This window comes from Eubalaena glacialis, chromosome 4 (genome assembly GCF_028564815.1).
Source record: "Eubalaena glacialis isolate mEubGla1 chromosome 4, mEubGla1.1.hap2.+ XY, whole genome shotgun sequence".
Classification (NCBI taxonomy): Eukaryota; Metazoa; Chordata; class Mammalia; order Artiodactyla; family Balaenidae; genus Eubalaena; species Eubalaena glacialis.
The window spans coordinates 36,371,696-36,392,011 of record NC_083719.1 but is presented as its reverse complement, the minus strand read 5'-3'; the positions used below and the strand labels follow the sequence as shown (position 1 = coordinate 36,392,011).

Here is a 20,316-nt window from a genome sequence, read left to right as displayed (position 1 = left end):
AATTTCAAAAGGCCACATTTAACCCTTCTATAGATACTACTAAGGCAAAAAAGTACTGTTTCCTAGATTGGTTCAAGAAGGCGGAGTAGAAGGACGTGCGCTCACTCCCTCTTGTGAGAGCACCAGAATCACAACTAACTGCTGAACACTCATTGACAGGAAGACGCTGGAACTCACCAAAAAAGATACCCCACATCCAAAGACAAAGGAGAAGCTGCAATGAGACAGTAGGAAGGGCACAATCACAAAAAAATCATATCCCATAACTGCTGGGTGGGTGACTCACAAACTGGACAACACTTATACCACAGAAGACCACCCACTGAAGGTTCTGAGCCCCACATCAGGCTTCCCAACCTGGGAGTCCGGCAACAGGAGGAGGAATTCCCAGAGAATCAACCTTTGAAGGTTAGCAGTATTTGACTGCAGGACTTCGACAGGACTGGGGGAAACAGAGACTCCACTCTTAGAGGGCACACACAAAGTAGTGTGCACATCAGGACCCAGGGGAAGGAGCAGTGACCCCATAGGAGACTAAACCAGACCTACCTGCTAGTGTTGGAGGGTCTCCTGCAGAGGCAGGGGGTGGCTGTGGCTCACCACTGGGACAAGGACACTGACAACAGAAGTTCTGGGACTCCAGAACTCCTTGGCGTGAGCCCTCCCAGAGTCTGCCATTAGCCCCACCAGAGAGCTGGTAGGCACCAGCACTGGGTCGCCTCAGGCCAAACAACCAACAGGGAGGGAACCCAGCCCCACCCATCAGCAGTCAAGCGGATTAAAGTTTTACTGAGCTCTGCTCACCAGAGCAACACCCAGCTCTACCCACCACCAGTCCCTCCCATCAGGAAGCTTGCACAAGCCTCTTAGATAGCCTCATCCACCAGAGGACAGACAGCAGAAGCAAGAACTACCATCCTGCAGCCTGTGAAACGAAAACCACATTCACAGAAAGACAGACAAGATGAAAAGGCAGAGGACTATGTACCAGATGAAGGTATAAGATAAAACCGCAGAAAAACAACTAAATGAAGTGGAGATAGGCAACCTTCCAGAAAAAGAATTCAGAATAATGATAGTGAAGATGATCCAGGACCTCGGAAAAAGAATGGAGGCAAAGATTGAGAAGATGCAAGAAATGTTTAACAAAGACCTAGAAGAATTAAAGAACAAACACCTAGAAGAATTAAAGAACAAACAAACAGAGATGAACAATACAATAACTGAAATGAAAACTACACTAGAAGGAATCAATAGCAGAATAACTGAGGCAGAAGAATGGATAAATGACCTGGAAGACAGAACGGTGGAATTCACTGCTGTGGAACAGAATAAAGAAAAAAGAATGAAAAGAAATGAAGACAGCCTAAGAGACCTCTGGGACAACATTAAATGCACCAACATTCACATTATAGGGGTCCCAGAAGGAGAAGAGAGAAAGAAAGGATGCAAGAAAATGTTTGAAGAGATTATAGTTGAAAACTTCCCTAACATGGGAAAGGAAATAGCCACCTAAGTCCAGGAAGTGCAGAGAGTCCCAGGCAGGATAAACCCAAGGAGAAAGACGCCGAGACACAGAGAAATGAAATTGACAAAAATTATAGACAAAGAAAAATTATTAAAAGCAACAAAGGAAAAACAACAAATAACATACAAGGGAACTCCCATAAGGTTAACAGCTGATTTCTCAGCAGAAACTCTACAAGCCAGAGGGGAGTGGCATGATATATTTAAAGTGATGAAAGAGAAGAAACTTAAACCAAGATTACTCTACCTGGCAAAGATCTCATTCAGAGTCAATGGAGAAATCGAAAGCTTTAGAGACATGCAAAAGCTAAGAGGATTCAGCACCACCAAACCAGCTCTACAACAAATGCTAAAGGAACTTCTCTAAGTGTGAAACACAAGAGAAGAAAAGGACCTACAAAAACAAATCCAAAACAATTAAGAAAATGGTCATAGGAACATACATATCGATAATTACCTTAAATGTAAATGGATTAAATGCTCCAACCAAAAGACACAGGCTCGCTGAATGGAAACAAAAACAAGACCCATCTATATGCTGTCTACAAAAGACCCACTTCAGACCCTAGAGACACATACAGACTGAAAGTGAGGGGATGGAAAAAGATATTCCATGCAAATGGAAATCAAAAGAAAGCTGGAGTAGCAATACTCATATCAGATAAAATAGACTTTAAAATAATGTTACAAGAGACAAGGAAGTACACTATATAATGATCAAGGGATCAATCCAAGAAGCAGATATAACAATTATAAATATATATGCACCCAACATAGGAGCACCTCAATACATAAGGCAAATGCTAACAGCTGTAAAAGAGGAAATCGACAGTAACACAATAATAGTGTGGGATTTTAACACCTCACTTACACCAATGGACAGATCATCCAGACAGAAAATTAATAAGGAAACACAAGCTTTAAATGACAAAATAGACCAGATAGATTTAATTGATATTTATAGGACATTCCATCCGAAAACAGCAGATTACACTTTCTTCTTGAGTGCACGTGGAACACTCTCCAGGATAGATCACATCTTGGGTCACAAATCAAGCCTCAGTAAATTTAAGAAAATTGAAATCATATCAAGCATCTTTTCCAACCAAAACGCTATGAGATTAGAAATCAATAACAGGGGGAAAAAAAAGTAAAAAACACAAACACATGGAGGCTAAACAATACATTACTAAATAACCAAGAGATCACTGAAGAAACCAAAGAGGAAATCAAAAAATACCTAGAGACAAATAACAACCAAAACACGATGATCCAAAACCTATGGGATGCAGCAAAAGCAGTTCTAAGAGAGAAGTTTACAGCAATACAATCCTACCTCAAGAAACAAGAAAAATCTCAAATAAACAATCTAACTTTACACATAAAGGAACTAGAAAAAGAAGAACAAACAAAATCCAAGGTTAGTAGAAGGAAAGAAATCATAAACATCAGAGCAGAAGTAAATGAAATAGAAAGAAAGAAAACAATAGCAAAGATCAATAAAACCAAAAGCTGGTTCTCTGAGAATATAAACGAAATTGATAAACCTTTAGCCAGACTCATCAAGAAAAAGAGGGAGAGGACTCAAATCAATAAAATTAGATCAGAAAGAGAAAAACAAATACTGTATGCTAACACATATACATGGAATCTAAAAAAAAAAAAAAAAGGTTCTGAAGAACCTAGGGGCAGGACAGGAATAAAGACACAGATGTAGAGAATGGACTTGAGGACACGGGGAGGGGGAAGAGTAAGCTGGGATGAAGTGAGAGAGTGGCATGGACATATATAGACTACCAAATGTAAAACAGATAGCTAGTGGGAAGCAGCTGCGTAGCACAGGGAGATCAGCTCGGTGCTTTGGGTCCACCTAGAGGCATGGGATATGGAGGGTGGGAGGGAGACGCAAGAGGGAGGAAATATGGGGATGTATGTATATGTATAGCTGATTCACTTTGTTATACAGCAGAAACTAACATACCATTGTAAAGCAATTATACTCCAATAAAGATGTTAAAATAAATACATATTTTGATCTGAGGGATTACTGGCAATTTTATACCATAGATTGAATATAGAGATGTAAGTGAATACACATGTGCTCTTTAGCTTTCTTTTCTTCTACCAAAAGTTTCACTCATTTGACTAATTACACAAATAACTCCCATCACACCCACCCACCTGTCACCATGTTTTACAAGAAGGCAGGCTCAGTGCAAAGAAACACACCATATTCTTTCAGAAAACCAGAAGCACTGGCTAATTCATCACCAAATAGTGCCCGCTGTAACTCTGAAACTTGGATATAATGACCTACGCTCTTGCTGTTCTTCATCATTTCAACTAGCATCTGAATTGGAAACACAATGAGGTTATAAGCGTCTTCAACTCAGAATATCTTAACACCTATTATCTAAGTTCCCAGCAAATGTAAAACTCCACAGGGTCAGGAATTTTTATCTTTGTATTCACTTATGTATTCTCAGGACCTAGAACAGTGCCTGGCACAAAGTACTATATAATTATTCATACAGTGAATTGTCATTAACATGAATAGTCATGGCTGACAAGAAAGTATTGCAAAGCCGGTAAGAAACTCATAAATAATATCTATTTCTTTATTTAACTACTATACTGGATCTTTTATCTGGCCTAACTTCTACTCTCAGACGCATGTACCTTTATTACTTAATAAATTTGCATGTCCTGGCTCTTCCTGTACCCCAAAACATAACAAAATCCAAGACGGCTGAACTCTTGTTTATTTAGATTACATTTAATCCATGAAAAACAGGAAAATCCAGTTAGATCAACAAAATATTTCATCTTCAACTATCTCCAAAGAATGGGTTTCCTAGCAAAAATAACATATATTTAAACTTACAGCCAGGTCACACAAGACTGTAAAACACTATTAAACTGCAAATACCATTGGCAGCTAGATGTGTTTAGACAGAGGATGAAAAACTAAATATTTATTTTTTAAAACCTGCAAAAAAAAATGTCATGTTATGAGTAGTATAAAAAGTTTAAAATATCCCCCGGACACTTATCTACTCTTCTCTTTTGCATTCCTACCTTCCTTCTACTCTACTCTTCTTAGCATACTATCACATTAAATGGAATTCATTCACTGATTCATTTGTTGATCAATTTGTTCTCTTTATATCTATAAACTTTTGAGAGTGGGAACTGGGCTTACACATTCTTGTATTCTCAGTACCTAGTAATAAGTTTCTATCAATAAATTATTAATAGAAAGATAGAGTTGAACATTAACATGAAAGCAATATATAACATCAGTTAGTCAATCAAAGAAGTTGAAAGGTGGTTTCATAAATTTAAAAGCAATAATGCCTTTATACAAAGAAAATCAAGCAGTGATTAATTGCAAAAAGAAAAAAATATATACCTCTTTCTAAGAATTATTCCTTGGAAAGATTATCTCAGCTTTACAATGAAAAGCCTATCACATCAATCCAAAGATTGGGAAATAAAGAGAAAAAAATGTCTGTGCTCTTGTATCATAAGATTTTTGTAATAAAATGCTTTCCGAGATCAAGCATAAATTAGGTGTTCTTGGTGCCCGGGAAGCAACAATATCCTGGCCACTAAAGAATAGCTAAGTCAGTGAACTTCCATGACATTCTGAAATGAGCTCTTATCATGAAATGTCATGTGCTTCATTAGATAATCTCAACTCTCTGTGAGCATGTTATGACTATGGCCAGAGTAAAGGAAAACAGGAGTGTCTCTAAATCAACCGTGGGCCATGAAGCCAGACAGACTGTATGACAGATGCAATTTTTCTTGGCACCACTTGGGCATAACTAATTGATGACAATCGTATGTCCACACTGGCACATTTCCATGGGGAATGTGTGCTAATATGTCACCACATCTGGATGCTAGGCATGCTGGGGTCCGGAGGCACAAAGATCTACTAACAGCAGAGGCCCAGCAGCTGTGCTCAATGAACACCGTGGGAGCTCCACAGAGTGATGAAAGGACTAAATTACCACAAACTGTAAATACAGATTTATTTCATTAAAATACGAGGTAACCGCTGCAGCCATCTCTTGTTCAAACAGACATTTGCCTCTTAAGAAAAAGCTAGCATCCATGTATACACACAGTCCTAACTTCATAAAGAAAATCTGCATCTCTCCTACGAAAAGATGACACAAATAAAGCAAAATCAACAAAGTTGCTATATTCCCTTTAAAAAAAAAAAAAATCCCCACACGGACGCTAGGAAGGAAAAATATGATAATATACTCTCATCATGTTAGCAAGAATAGTTCTCTTCCATTTAATTCAAATGTGAGATTTACATAACTTATTACAAAGCCCACGTTGCAAATTCAACATATTATAGTCAAAAAAACCCCTTGGACATATTAATATATATTTCATCTTTAATATGAAATAGAGAGATCAATATAAATGGCTTACTCTTCCTAACTCACAAGTGGAGATTAGGCTGACCAATAATTTTATTCTGATCCTACATAATAAATTATTAACAAACTTATCATTCATAACTTATTTGAAAAATTGATGACAATTATATGAAACAAAAGCTCTCATGAAAAGCCTGAAGTTCTGGCCACAAAATTACTTCAATAAAAAACAAATTATAACTGAGAAACTCTTCATATATGTTTAATTAAATATCTGCTATAAATCTTAAGTCAAATAATTACTTTTCCAATGCAGTGTGACAGAAATCCTCCTCCTAAAACAGCAGTTTATATTATGTCCTCATGGATAAAATTCAAATTTTAATCAGGTCAGAAACCAGAATTTCATTTGTCTTATCCCTTTTCTTTTCAGATGGTTTTTTTCCTTCCCTCTTAATTCCTTTCCTTTCACATCCTGCCTTCCGTCAAGCTGCCCAACCTGCACCCACAACCTGGACTGACCAGTGGGTAATAAGAGAGGTATGTCAAATTAATCATTCCCTTCCCTAAGGATAACTAAGACATGAAAGCCATCTTTCTCTGTTTTATTATGATTGCCACTCATCTCCTAAACAGTTATGTAGTGATAGAAGGCATTACTAATACATTAGAATTTTTCACATGTGGATTGAATAAAGAGAAACAATTTCTTTTTAGGAAAATCATGAAAGATTCTGTAACACATCCTTTCCACTTGCAGGTCTGCAAATGCTTTACGTGGCAAGACGATGACTAAAAGGGAAGCACTGTTTAACACCCTCTATGAAAACAGGAATAAGTTACTAAAATGAGACCTCTTATGTGAAAATTAGAAAACAAAGAGGATGCCTTTTCTCATCTTCTATCTTCAATTCATCTAAGATTTTACCAAACGTGGAAACCGCCTGCATCACAGAAATGATGGTCCTATCATGAAACAGTATTTTGATTCTGTGTATTTGAAAAGCACAGACTCACTATAGATCACAGAAGGTCAAGAGCAAGAAAAGGACTGAAGAAGGGAAAAAAGGGTGGGAAAAAAGGGTGGGAAGAAAGGAAGAAATAAAATGTAGCTGACACTAAAATATTTTAGATAACCCTCTGATTTCACCATCTAAGTCTCTTTTTCCGCTGTTAATAGTTGGGACATTCAAGCTGAAGATTAGGACGCTGCATCCAGTCTGGCACAGATAGTCTGACTAGTTCTAGGCACACTGTGGCTTATTTTCTTATCATCTGCCTCCAGACAAAAGTGTAAGATTGACAGCTCAAAGGAATTTTTATTAACAGACATTAACTGTTTTGTCAACATACATTAACATCCTGGTGAACAAACTAATTTTATTGAACAAGAGAGTTATCTTGTCACTCTGACTTATGGTACCATGTCAGTGAAACTGCTAGGGAACCCGTCTCCCCACACAACACAAAGCAGCTATGCTCCAGGGACAACTCCAGACGGTCCCTTCTTCACTGCTTCCTAACAGCGGAGTTCCAGAACATGGATCCAAAGGTGCGCAGAACAGACACAAAGTACTGCAAGGGTTCACCACCCCCCACCCCATTTTTACATCCCACAAAACCCTTTATTCAAGGTCACGGGGAATAATCTAGAAATGCACAGTCCTTGACTTTGCCATTCTGCTTAATATCCGCCCAAGAGCAGAGTCCAGTGCCCAAATGGCAAGTAGCAGGAACAGCTGCCATTCTAATTCACAATTCAAAAAGTGTATGGCTTTATTGATTACCTATTTTATACATAGGAAAAGAAATTTTTCTGCAGTCTTTTCCAGCCTGAGTGTAAGAGTTTTATCAGTCAACTATTAACCAGCCACAGTTTCACCACCGGGTCTCACCCTTCAGAGACCACTCATTTGAGATGTTTTTCTTCAGTGTGAACAACAGACACCAAAAAGACACAACTTGATGTGATTCAGATGCCTTGCTTGACCTCCTTCCCCAAATCAAACCACAGAGAAACCAGGTTTCTATTTTTCCCTACTGATAACTATCCTGGAATTTAGTACAATAAAATTTCCTTTTCTAAAGTGAGACTATATTTAGGTTCGAGGCTATTAGAGATAGCGACAACTAACAGGTGAGACTAAGGCTAGAATACAGTCTTTTACAACTTATAATAGTTTCTCTACCTAGTATCCACAGGTAAAACTCCACTTGAAGAAACAGTCACCTAAAGGAAGTCATCTATTTTCCTTTCCTTTCACACACGAACTGCGAGCACTTACCTGACTTTTTTGCCCTGTTCGGAGAGCATCTTTACCAAATCAGCAATGGGGTACTGAGCTTTGGCTGCACAGAGACCGTAGCCTACAAGGAACATTAAGAACACAGAAGAATGTGGTTTTATTTCAGATTTTATGAACTACAATTTCTCTCTTGATTGAAACATATTTTTATGCCAAAAAGGGCAATCAGTTAACAGGACTAGAAGTGAAAACAAAAAACTTACAATATGGACTTTTAAAAATATTGGCCTAAATTTCAAATTCAAATTCTCATAGTCCCTTCTCAGTCTCCTACAGTGTCTGACACTGCTAGGCACTCCCTCCCTACATCACATATCACACATCTCACATACACACTCACACACACACACACTTGTGCACAGGCTCTCACTCGCTCTCACATAAACATTTTCAAACTGTCTCCCTACTTGGCTTTGATAACATTACAGTCCCCTGGTGCCCCTCCTGACTTTGTCACTACTCTTCCTCGATTTCCTTGAACGGATCTTCTCCTTCTGTGCCCCCGCCCTTAAATGATGAAGCTCCCCAGGGCTTTAACTTTGCACCTCATTCTCTCTTTGGAAAATCTCAGCCCATCCCACGGCTTCGACAACCACCTGACGGCTCCCAACCTGTCTCCAGGCTCAGCCCGTCACTGAGCTCGAGTTCAGCCCGTCCGCTGTCCCAGCTCCACCACAAACTTAACGTCTCCAAATAAGAACTTAAAACCTTCCCCCTCTGCCAAAAAATAAATAAATGAATAAAGTGCTCCGTATTTCTGATGGTCCTACAGGTATGACCGAAAATGTCAGTCATCTCCCTTCCCCTTGAACCCGTGTTCTGTCCCTCCTCCCTGTGCAATGAATCTCACATCTGTCCCCACTTTCCAACCCTCATTCTTCCAAACACCAAGTCTCTGCCCAAGGTACTCCCTCTGCCTCCCCCCACTGCCATCCATCCTCTAGGGCCCCATACAAATCCTCACTTCCCAACAATCCTTCTTAGGTTTCCCATGATAGAAAAAGTGTCTACATCATCCAATTCAGCCCTTATCATAACCCACCGTGCATTATTTATCTATCTGACTTCTCCACTAGATGGAAAATGCCTAAAGGGAAAAGAGTGTTGTCTCTTACTCTTCCCCTTCACACTCCAGCACAGCGTTTCTCAACAGGTAATGCCAAAGCGCTCTGGCTGGGACAATCCATGCTGCAGGAATGTCCCAGGCTTTACAGAATATTTAGTTTACCTGCTCCCACACACCAGCTGACAGTAGCAGCCCCGTCTTGGAGACAACCAAAACCCCAAACCCACGTGTTTCAAACGCCCCTAGAAAATGATATTGCCCCCACTTGAGAAGGCTTGCACCTGAATATTCAATCCTGCTAAGGTTTGTTATTTATTTACATCTTAGTATATAACCAACCAGCAAACTACCCACATGTCAAATCAATTGATTTTCTTTATAGAAAACTTCTATGATAGCATGATAGAGTTAAAAATCCTAATCTGGAATCAATGTATTGCCTGTAATAAATAAAACAGCATTCTGCGATGAGTAAAGAGGTACTGGGCTAAACCTCAGAAAATTGGGAAATTGAGGCCTGGAGAGATTAACTGACTTGGTCCACATATGTCAATTGTTAGAGGCAAAATTAAAAACAGAAGTAAGGTGTTATGACTCCTAGATGAAGTCCTTTCTACTGGGCCTTGTTACCTCATCTTGTTGGAAACCACATGATTCTCAATGATTTTTTAAATATTTACTTTTGAAAAGAAAGATATTAACATTTACCAACCTTTACTGAGCGAGTCTAACAAGTAAGTTAGACACTTTCATATACTAATTTAATGCTGACATAGGCCCAAAATTTACCAATGAGAAAAAAAATAACCAAGACTCAAAGATGATTTAAACATTTGTACAGAACCACAAAAAGACACAGGTAGAATCCACTACCTCAATTTATAGAATCTCTATGTGATTCCCAAAATATGAACCTAAGCCAAGAATTCTCAGTACTTTTCACTTAGTAATCACAGGGCTGCTTCTAAATTTCCATTAAGTTTCCAAAAGTGAAGACGTTCCACTTTGATTTTTTTCCCTATTACAAGAAATTATTTTAATGTAATCAATTACAACAGCTATTACAGGTTGTTTGTTTGCTTTGGGGTTTTGGTTTTTTACCTGGAGTAATAATAATGCTATTAGCGTCTCGAATCATGTCAATTGCATCGTCAAGGTTGGTTTTTTACCTGGAGTAATAATAATGCTATTAGCTTCTCGAATCATGTCAATTGCATTGTCAAGGTTGGTTTTTTACCTGGGGTAATAATAATGTTATTAGCTTCTCGAATCATGTCAATTGCATTGTCAAGGTTGATTTCTGTATGTGTGCCAGAAATTTCCATGGGTTTTCCACCAGCTGTTGAAGTGGTACCGTAGCCTCCAAGAATCACATTAGCCAGGGAGCGATTCATTGCCTGGAGAGTAAAATTGTAGCTGTGAGAGTTTAATCCACATAACTTTTGAAAATGGTATGAATCCTGTGTATATGGTATTCAGAATCATTTAAAGCGGCTTATTTGATCACCTAAAACATTTTAACCAAATCAATTTGATCTAGCTTCTGAAAATTATTTCAAAAATTTAAATGATAAGAAGACATCTGGGAAATCACATCATTTTTTTCTATAAAATCAAGTGTACACTGATATCTTTTCAGTCAAAATAAATTTTTAAAAATTTAATGGAAAATTACCAGTGATATTGACATATATGTGAAAAACTCAGATCTAGTCATTATTATCTGTGTACTGATTGAGCATGTTCTACCTCCATATTGACATGTATTTCACCAGAGTAAAAGAGAATGATAGCTATAAGAAATTTTACAAGGTGACTCCACAGATCTCAGGTGAATTCTGCTACCAGCTGCAAGCTGTCAAGAGGCAACAGGGAGGAATCAAGGGATAGGGATCCCTACCATTTAGAAGTCTGCTGCCCTCTGTCATCAGGAAAAAAGGAAATGCGGGAGTTGATACTGTCTTATTTTCCAAATCAACTACAGCTCCATGAAGCAATAACAGAAGTGACTGGATTCATCATTAGCTTTCTAAAATATTTCACTTCCAAAAAAGGTAAATGAGTTATTTTATGCACTGCTTCGCTAAAATTTACACCCACCTTTTAACTAGAAAAATAATGTCAGGAAAAAGTAAGAGGAAGGCATTTATTGCATGCTCATTTACAATCATCCAACAAAGTACCACACAAACACCACGGCTGGAATATGTGACAATAACGGATCTGGTTTTGAAAACTGTTTGTAGACCTCTGGAGGTGTGGTGGTTAAAAAAAAAAGACAGGAAGCTAGATGTTTTGAGTAATCAAAAACATTTTAAGAATTCAAATCACTATGTGATCAAAGTAGTCATTCTAAATGATCATAACTGAATGTATCACTTCATAAAGAATTCCAAAAAATTAAATCCTATTTTAAGGGTTGTAATAAACATATCATTGATCCATCAGTTATACTATTTTAAAGCTATATAAGTGTCAACCTATACTTTAAAAAAAAGACAACACTTTATTATTAAAGAGCAAAAAGCACCTGGAGATTTTCAGTGATAAGGAACACATCAGAGAAAAAAAAACATGACCACTCATCCAAAGATAGGCAAGCCTGCTACCACCTTAGGAGAGAGATTTACATCTACTGCTGAAGTGGGACAGAGGCAAAGGCAGGGAAGAAAAGAGCAGAGAAGATGAGCAAAGAGCCACACTTGACTTATTGTAAGTTTCAAAGATGTGGATCAAAATGTGGTCAGAATTTTTTAAATTGTTCTTTTGACCTAACCCCATTTATCAGATATAACATTCACATTTCGCAAAGCCCAGAGTCTGGTGGATTTGTCTAAGTTTCTTACATATAAAATAAAGTTCAGAATTTTTTTTTTTTAATTTATTTATTTATGGCTGCATTGGGTCTTCGTTTCTGTGCGAGGGCTTTCTCTTGTTGCGGCAAGTGGGGGCCACTCTTCATCGCAGTGCGCGGGCCTCTCACTATCGTGGCCTCTCTTGTTGTGGAGCACAGGCTCCAGACGCGCAGGCTCAGTAATTGTGGCTCACGGGCCTAGTTGCTCCGCGGCATGTGGGATCTTCCCAGACCAGGGCTCGAACCCGTGTCCCCCGCATTGGCAGGCAGACTCTCAACCACTGAGCCACCAGGGAAGCCCCAGAATATCTTTATGCATATTACTAACAGATAAGAGGGTCAGAGAAAAAGTAAAGTGATGCTTTTAATTAAGTTCTTCATCCCAATCCAACGTGGAGTTTTAAATTCTTAACACAACCTCCTATACTTAAATCCAAGGTTGAATGAAAATCCATATAGCCATACCTGACACTTCCCAAACATTCAACATTTGCTGATTTTGATAAATCCTTTCTAGTTTTAAATCACAGGATTCTGAAACAAAATTACCAGAAATACATTCTACCAAATTCTTGCCCTTAAAAACTGATTCAAAGGCCAATTTCAGACACTGAGATATTTCTGCCATAGATAACTTTAAAAAAAAAAAAGTGAAATGTACAAAGAGGCTCCATCACCTGCATCACACAGTCCTGTATAAAGGGAGAGATGACAGAGGCACAGGATGTAGAAGAATATGACCACTTTAACTTGGCTTAAAAGGAACCCTCCTTTTCTTCCTATAAAACTGAATGGAGGAGAAGGAAAGAATTTCTGAGGACATTTAATTAACGTGTACCCACTTCTGAAGGTATCTTACAAAGAGAAATTAGGGAACCACACAGCAGTTTAACAATCAAAGTCAACTTGTTAAATACATATCCACAATCATATCACCATTAAGCTAATTCCATGTGGTCTCTTAAAAACTAAACTAAATTAATTTTCATCTCTGAATTTACCATTGCAACAACATCACAGTTCCAACAAATGTTTAGGGTTTAGGGCTTTGTTTTGTTTCCTTTTTTTTTTTTTTTTTTGCTTGCTTAAGTGATTAATGAGACTATCCTGTGACCACTGATCGACAGATTGAAGAGTTCCCAACTTGCAAGACAAAGTATTTGCAACACTGTCCAAGACTGTTCCTTTCAAGTTATTAAGTCCCGTAATGAAAATTGTATGCTACATTAAAGAGATCCTTAATTCACATAATTCCAAGCAAACTAAGAAATAAATATGAAAACAAAGGAAAGGTCATAAAATAGACAAAGCAATAACAACATGTATACCATTGACTAGCATCTCACATTTCAATGCTTTGTAGGTGCTAATTAGTTGATTGCAAGGCAAAAAAAAGTTATTTTTGGTTTGGCTTTGATCTACTTCATTCTGTTTTCTTTTCATTTGGAAACAAGCAGCAAAGTGCAAAAATCAGAAAATTTGGTCTGAGAATGCTGTTGCATTTTTGTAAGCCGTCTATATCCCAGGCAATCTGGACACTATCTCAAGTAAATGGACTGCAAAATCATGAAGAGTTTAATGTCTATACGACATCTGGATATAAAGCAAATCATTCATTTGAGCTGGCTGGTTGACACTGTCAACATTTTTCAGCTTTTATAATATTGGGTGTTGTATAACCAAGCATTAGGCTCAGAGGATACCCAAAAGAATTCTTTGTCAGAACAAAACTTCAATTTTGGGATGCTGATTACACTTAGGGTGCATTCCATTCCCTCTCACATAATAAAACCACTCTGTGCTGGTTTGGACTTGCATGTTTCCTGCAATAAAAAATAAAATAATGAAAGTAAACATACTAGTAATATTAATAGATATTTGATATGTGGTAGTATTTCTGCTACCATAACCTATCTGGAGAGGATTCCAAAATGTGAAATGAGCTAACAAATAGAATATTCATCTAATGTTCATTTAACAATTATTATATTCATTTGAATGTGCCAGGTGCTAGGGCAGGCTCCATAAACACAAAGGCGAATAATAAATGGTGTCTTAGGGCTTCTCTGGTGGCACAGTGGTTGAGAATCGCCTGCCAATGCAGGGGACACGGGTTCGAGCACTGGTCCGGGAAGATCCCACATGCCGTGGAGCAACTAAGCCCGTGCACCACAGCTACTGAGCCGGAGCTCTAGAGCCCATGAGTCACAACTACTGAGCCCGCATGCCGCAACTACTGAAGCCCGCGCGCCTAGAGCCCATGCTCTGCAACAAGAGAAGCCACTACAATGAGAAGCCCGCGCACCACAACGAAGAGTAGCCCCCCGATTGCCACAACTAGAGAAAGCCCACATGCAGCAACGAAGACCCAACGCAGCCAAAAAATAAAATAAAATAACAAATAAATTTAAAAAAATAAAAAATAAGGGCTTCCCTGGTGGCGCAGTGGTTAAGAATCTGCCTGCCAATGCAGGGGACACGGGTTCGAGCCCTGGTCTGGGAAGATCCCACATGCCATGGAGCAACTAAGCCCGGGCGCCACAATTACTGAGCCTGCGCTCTAGAGCCCGCAAGCCACACTACTGAGCCCGAGTGCCACAGCTACTGAAGCCCACGTGCCTAGAGCCTGTGCTCGGCAACAACAGAAGCCACCGCAATGAGAAGCCCGCACACCACAACGAAGACCCAACACAGCCTAAAATAAAAATAAATAAATTTTTAAAAAATAAATTAAAAAAATTTTAAAATAAATAAATAATAAATAAATAATAAATAAATAAATAAATGGTGTCTTAAAATATCTTGTAAAGTGAGAATAATATTTCCTACCTCCAGAATTAGTTTGGGGATTAAAAGAGTTAGTATTTGTAAAGCACCCAGCATCTTCTACTACGCCCAATTACGAGCAGCTATTTCACTTGTATTATTATTATGAACCACTCTGAGCTGCTAAGCACAAGCCATGGAGAAACAGTTTCTTATAATAAACAGTTTATTATAAGAAATAAACAATTTCTTATAATAAAGATAAGAGTCAATGAGTATGAATGTGAAAAGTCAGAGAGCAGGAAAACTTAGAAGAAAAGAAAATTTCTATCTTTGAAATTGAAAACCATGCAGGTGTGTTTTTGTTGTTGTCTGTTTTGTAATAAGTCATAGGAGTAGAACATGAGCAGTAAAACAAGCACTCTGCACATCAGTGGTGGGAGCTTTGACTGCAGAGTCCTTTGGAGATCAATTTATCAATATCTACAGCCAACAAAAAGATCTTACTCCGTTTAACCAAGTAATTGTATTTACAGAAATCTGACCTAAGAAAATAATCTACAACACACAAGGAAGAATACTGCAGAAAAAAAAAGTTAAGAACAACTAATATCATGGACTTGGATAAATAAATTATGGTATATGTTTGTGATATAATAACATGTAGACACTAAAATTTATTGGTTAGAAAATTAAACGTTAACATGGAATGTATTTAAATATATACATATGAAAAAAGACAAGAATTAGAATATTAAGTGTTAACAGTTAAGTGGTAATGGGATTATAGATTATTTTATATCCTTATTTATCTTTTTTTTTTAAATTAATTAATTAATTTATTTATTTTTGGCTGCATTGGGTCTTCGTTGCTGCGCGCGGGCTTTCTCTAGTTGCGGCGAGTGGGGGCTACTCTTCATTGTGGTGCGCAGGCTTCTCGTTGTGGTGGCTTCTCTTGTTGCAGAGCACAGGCTCTAGGCGCGCAGGCTTCAGTAGTTGTGGCACAAGGGCTCAGTAGTTGTGGCTCATGGACTCTAGAGCGCAGGCTCAGTAGTTGTGGCGCACGGGCTTAGTTGCTCTGCAGCATGTGGGATCTTCCTGGACCAGGGCTCGAACCCGTGTCCCCTGCATTGGCAGGTGGATTCTTAACCACTGAACCACCAGGGAAGCCCCCTTATTTATCCTTTTCTATTTCCTTAATGAAAGATGTTTCATTAAACATCTTTTATTTTTGCAATTGAGTAATATTTTTAAAAAAATTAAAGCTTCAACTGGTCTCGAATCCAAATTACTACAATTTGCTATTACAAACAAAATATCTAACCCAGTGTGATACTTATGGTCACAGACAGCTATGAGACCTTGTTAGCCTTACATACAATATAGGAATAAAAAATATCTGAGGTATGCTGACAGTGGAATGGCATGCCTGAGGCAGTGGAAACAGAAAGAAAAGAAACAGAAGAACTAGAAAAAAACAGATCAAGAAATATGAAAGAATGGATAAAAATTAAGAGAAAGATGGTATAATTACAGAAGCACATGTAGAAAAGAGTACTTTCAACAAGTATCTTTTATACCTTATTCTAGTTAATGCTACTGCAAAGGTTACTATAGTTACTATAACCAACAATAAAAGAAACTAAATAAAGAAGGGAAAGGAGAGGAAATAAAAGACAGAAATTTGGGAAATACTGTTGATAAATTTAAGAACCTAAAGAAAACCATTTAAGAGAAAAAGGATAAAGATAAGAAGGTACCCATGCTGACACTCCAAGAACTATATACAAGCCCCGACCTCCTCTCCCCATTAGTATGCCACTGGCCTTGTAAAAATTCAAATACTCCCATTTAATTTTAAAATCAGTATTTGACAAACCGTAAGTTTAAGTATTAATGAAAATCTGCTGCCCCCTGCTGGTCACTGAAATTCACCAAATGAAGCAAAGTCAAACTAAGGGTTAAAAGTTCATTTTTAGAGAAAACGATTTCTAATACAACTGAATAAATTTTTCTCCTTCATAAACATTTGTTTTTAAAAACTCCAAATCCTCGGGCTTACCTGGTGGCGCTGTGGTTGAGAGTCTACCTGCCAATGCAGGGGACATGGGTTCGAGCCCTGGTCCAGGAAGATCCCACATGCCGCGGAGCAACTAAGCCCCTGCACCACAGCTGCTGAGCCTGCGCTCTAGAGCCCCCGAGCCACAACTACTGAAGCCCGCGCACCTAAAGCCCCGCGCTCTGCAACGAGAAGCCACCGCAATGAGAAGCCCGTGCACCGCAATGAGAAGCCCGCCCGCAGCAATGAAGACCCAATGCAACCAAAAATAAAAATAAATTAAAAAATAAATAAATTTATTTAAAAATAAATAAATAAATAAAAACTCCAAATCCTAACACTTTTCCAGTAGGAAACACCTGTCCAAACTCCTTGAACTTGGGGGATTTAATTTCAAACCTCTCAGCTTGTTTTGAACTTAGGCTTTCAAATTTTTGTTTTCTACAATATAGCCAAAGCAAACTAATTTTTTATTATGAAAAGATAACTACAGCATTCAATTTACAATGAGACTTTTCAATTAAAGACATAAGAGAAATTCTGAGTTGTAAAATAAGGTATTTTTTTAATTGTAATAAAAGAATGAAGGTGAAGTTACTTTTCTGCCTGAGTTATTAATCAGCATAAAGTCACATTCTAACTTCACCCAATTTCATGCTTGTCCTTTCACAGCCATTCAAAACTATTATTTAGAGAATAATATCTATAATTTGAAAAAGTTTTTTAGTCAAACCTTTAATTATTTGCAGGGTATCTTCTTGCCATTAAGAAGAGAATTAGAAACAAAAAGGAAGCTAGGAAGTATGTGTCTTGTTAATTTTTTTTTTTAAATCATGCTGACCACAAAACTTCAAGATAGGCACTCTCACAGATGACGAGTGGGAGTGTAAATTGGAGCAAGCTTTCCGGAAACCACACAGCAATAAGTAGACAGAGCCCAAAAAATGAGCACACCCTTTCACTTCTAGGAATCATCCTAAGACAAAACTCAGAAGTGCCAAAATGTATTTAGGTACAAAGAGAAAGAAAAATCAAACAACCTTAAAGTACAGCATTAGGGAAAATTAAATAAATCTTGAATATCCACATTCTAGATTAGTATGAAGACCCTTAAAATCATATTTAAAAAGCATTTTTAATGATAAGAAAGTGGCAAGACTATAATTTGGAAGATTAAAAAAACTCAACGTAAAACAGTGTACAATATGATCGGATACGTAAACACACAGATATGTAATACACAAAGAAGAATAGAAGGAAATAAAATCTTAAGTGTTTATCACCAGATGGAGGGAGTTAGAAGATTCTTATCTTGTATTTAATTTTCCAAATTATCTACACTTGGGTACTTTAAAAGCAGTATGGCAAATTTATTCAAACGAAACACTCTGATATTTCTGCTGGAGAGAAAAAGAACCAACACAGTCATTTTTACTGCAAATAAAAGAAATGACAAACAGGCCCTCGTTTTCAGAACAGCATTTCCTTTTCCTCCATTGGCTGCTTCCTTACCACACACATGATGTAGGACAGTATCGCACCGGAGGAGCCGATGAGCGCACCCACGACGGTCAGCAGGCTGTTGTTGAGCAGGAAGCCCTCTGCACACAGGGCCCAGCCTGAATAGCTGTTCAGCACGGTGATGACCACGGGCATGTCAGCGCCCCCAATGGCAGCCGTCAAAGTCACACCCTAGCACAAAAACCAGAGCGGAACTCAAAATTCATGCGATGAAAAGAAACCTCTGACACTGAGCATCATGGCTCGTAATCATTCCGGTTTTCCAATTAATATATTTACACGTAAGTTCCACACCTGGTCATGACCGAGCGACCCCTATCGGACCAACTCTCCTACAGACATAACAAGTGCAAACGCTGAACCACAACCCCTGTGCAAAAAAAATCCCTAAATCCCTAAAAGGTAGTGATGAAGAACAGGCAAAAATTGGAGAGGGGTCTACACGTGGAAAAAAGTAACAGCACTGAGTAAATGTCACAGTTTTTATGACTTTAGCTGATGAGGAGGGTCCTGTTGGTGCCAAGTGAAGCAGCTAAAACTAAAATATAAAGCCCAGTCTTACTAGCTTGAAAGTCTGAGGATAGGGTTTAGGGTGACTAAGCAATTACTGTATGTCTAACTTTGTGCTAAGCACTGTAGATGATTTAAAATTTTTTAAGCATAAACCTTGTCTATAAAGTATATACTAAGAGTATACTAGACAAACATGAAGTAATCAGTGAATGGCACAGAGCTATACACAGCAGCACCATACACTGCTATAAATAGAATGCTAAACTGTGACATACAGACACCTAAAGAATACTGTATGTATCCATATACTAAAGCAGTACCTAGAGAGGAAAAGGAGGGCCAACCTATCCTGAAAGGTTTCACTTAACTCCCTCACTGAACACACAGGGTTTATTAAAAGCATTTCATTTCATACGATTATTTGGTTTGGTATCAGAGCTTCCAACAAATGTGAGAGCAACTAATGGGCAGGGACTCTCTGACACTTATTTTATAGGGCTTGTCACACAGCAGGCACCTAATGAACAGAAATGAAACCCTTGGCTTTTTAAATTCCTATTCACCAACACATTGATCCAGTGAAAAGACCCCAGAGCAAAAAAGATGTCCCATGTGACAGCTTTGACAGGAATTAGTAAGTGAAGAGAAAATACACTTTTCTATATTTTCCAGACTCTCCAAAGATGAATACATAACAGCATTTTGAAACATTTTTATTCCATCAGGGGTCTTGAAGAGATAGAAATAAGATTAGACTGTAACCTAACAAAATACTTAGTTCCTCGCTAAGAATGTGCTTTCCATCTCTGACCTCTTACCATGACAGCAGAGAGAGCTGACACAGAGCCCAGACAGGTAATGCCAGTGGTGAAGCTGGGGTCCAGCATGAACGGGATGATTCCACCCACGCTAGCAGCCAGCAGGCCGGCATTGAGTAGGTGCCTCCCAGGGAGCAGGAGAGGGGCGGATTTCAGGATACCTAGGGCCAAGCACGTGGGAATCAGAACCTAGAACGTGTCACAAGAAACCCCCTCACACACACACTCTTAAGTGTGTGTCATTTAATCCTGAACCACCAAAATTTAATATTAGGATAAAAACATGCTACTTAAAATATCACTTTATATCACCAGCTACTGAAACATAAAAGTAAATTAGAGTTCTTACACATAAATACTAATGGAAGTAGGAAAAGTAGGGCTCGACTTAATTGTCCTTTACTTTGATCACACAACAATTTCCTTACTCTTTGTCATGGAATCATGCAAAGTGATTTTTTTTTTCCCCATATGACCAATACA

The 20,316-nt window shown here is 38.2% G+C and overlaps 1 protein-coding gene across 4 annotated transcripts in view; it reads right to left on the bottom strand.

Moving 5' to 3' along the window:
• The window catches only part of NNT (nicotinamide nucleotide transhydrogenase), a 96,263-nt gene that overhangs the window by 15,495 nt on the left and 60,452 nt on the right, over positions 1 to 20,316 (bottom strand). For all 4 annotated transcript variants that reach the window (XM_061189239.1, XM_061189235.1, XM_061189238.1 and 1 more), the window contains 4 exons: positions 19,834 to 19,994; positions 18,494 to 18,673; positions 10,540 to 10,699; positions 8,216 to 8,297 (listed from right to left, as the gene is read on the bottom strand). In XM_061189239.1, coding sequence (XP_061045222.1) covers positions 8,216 to 8,297; positions 10,540 to 10,699; positions 18,494 to 18,673; positions 19,834 to 19,994 — 583 coding nt within the window. The remainder of the gene's footprint in view (positions 1 to 8,215; positions 8,298 to 10,539; positions 10,700 to 18,493; positions 18,674 to 19,833; positions 19,995 to 20,316) is intronic.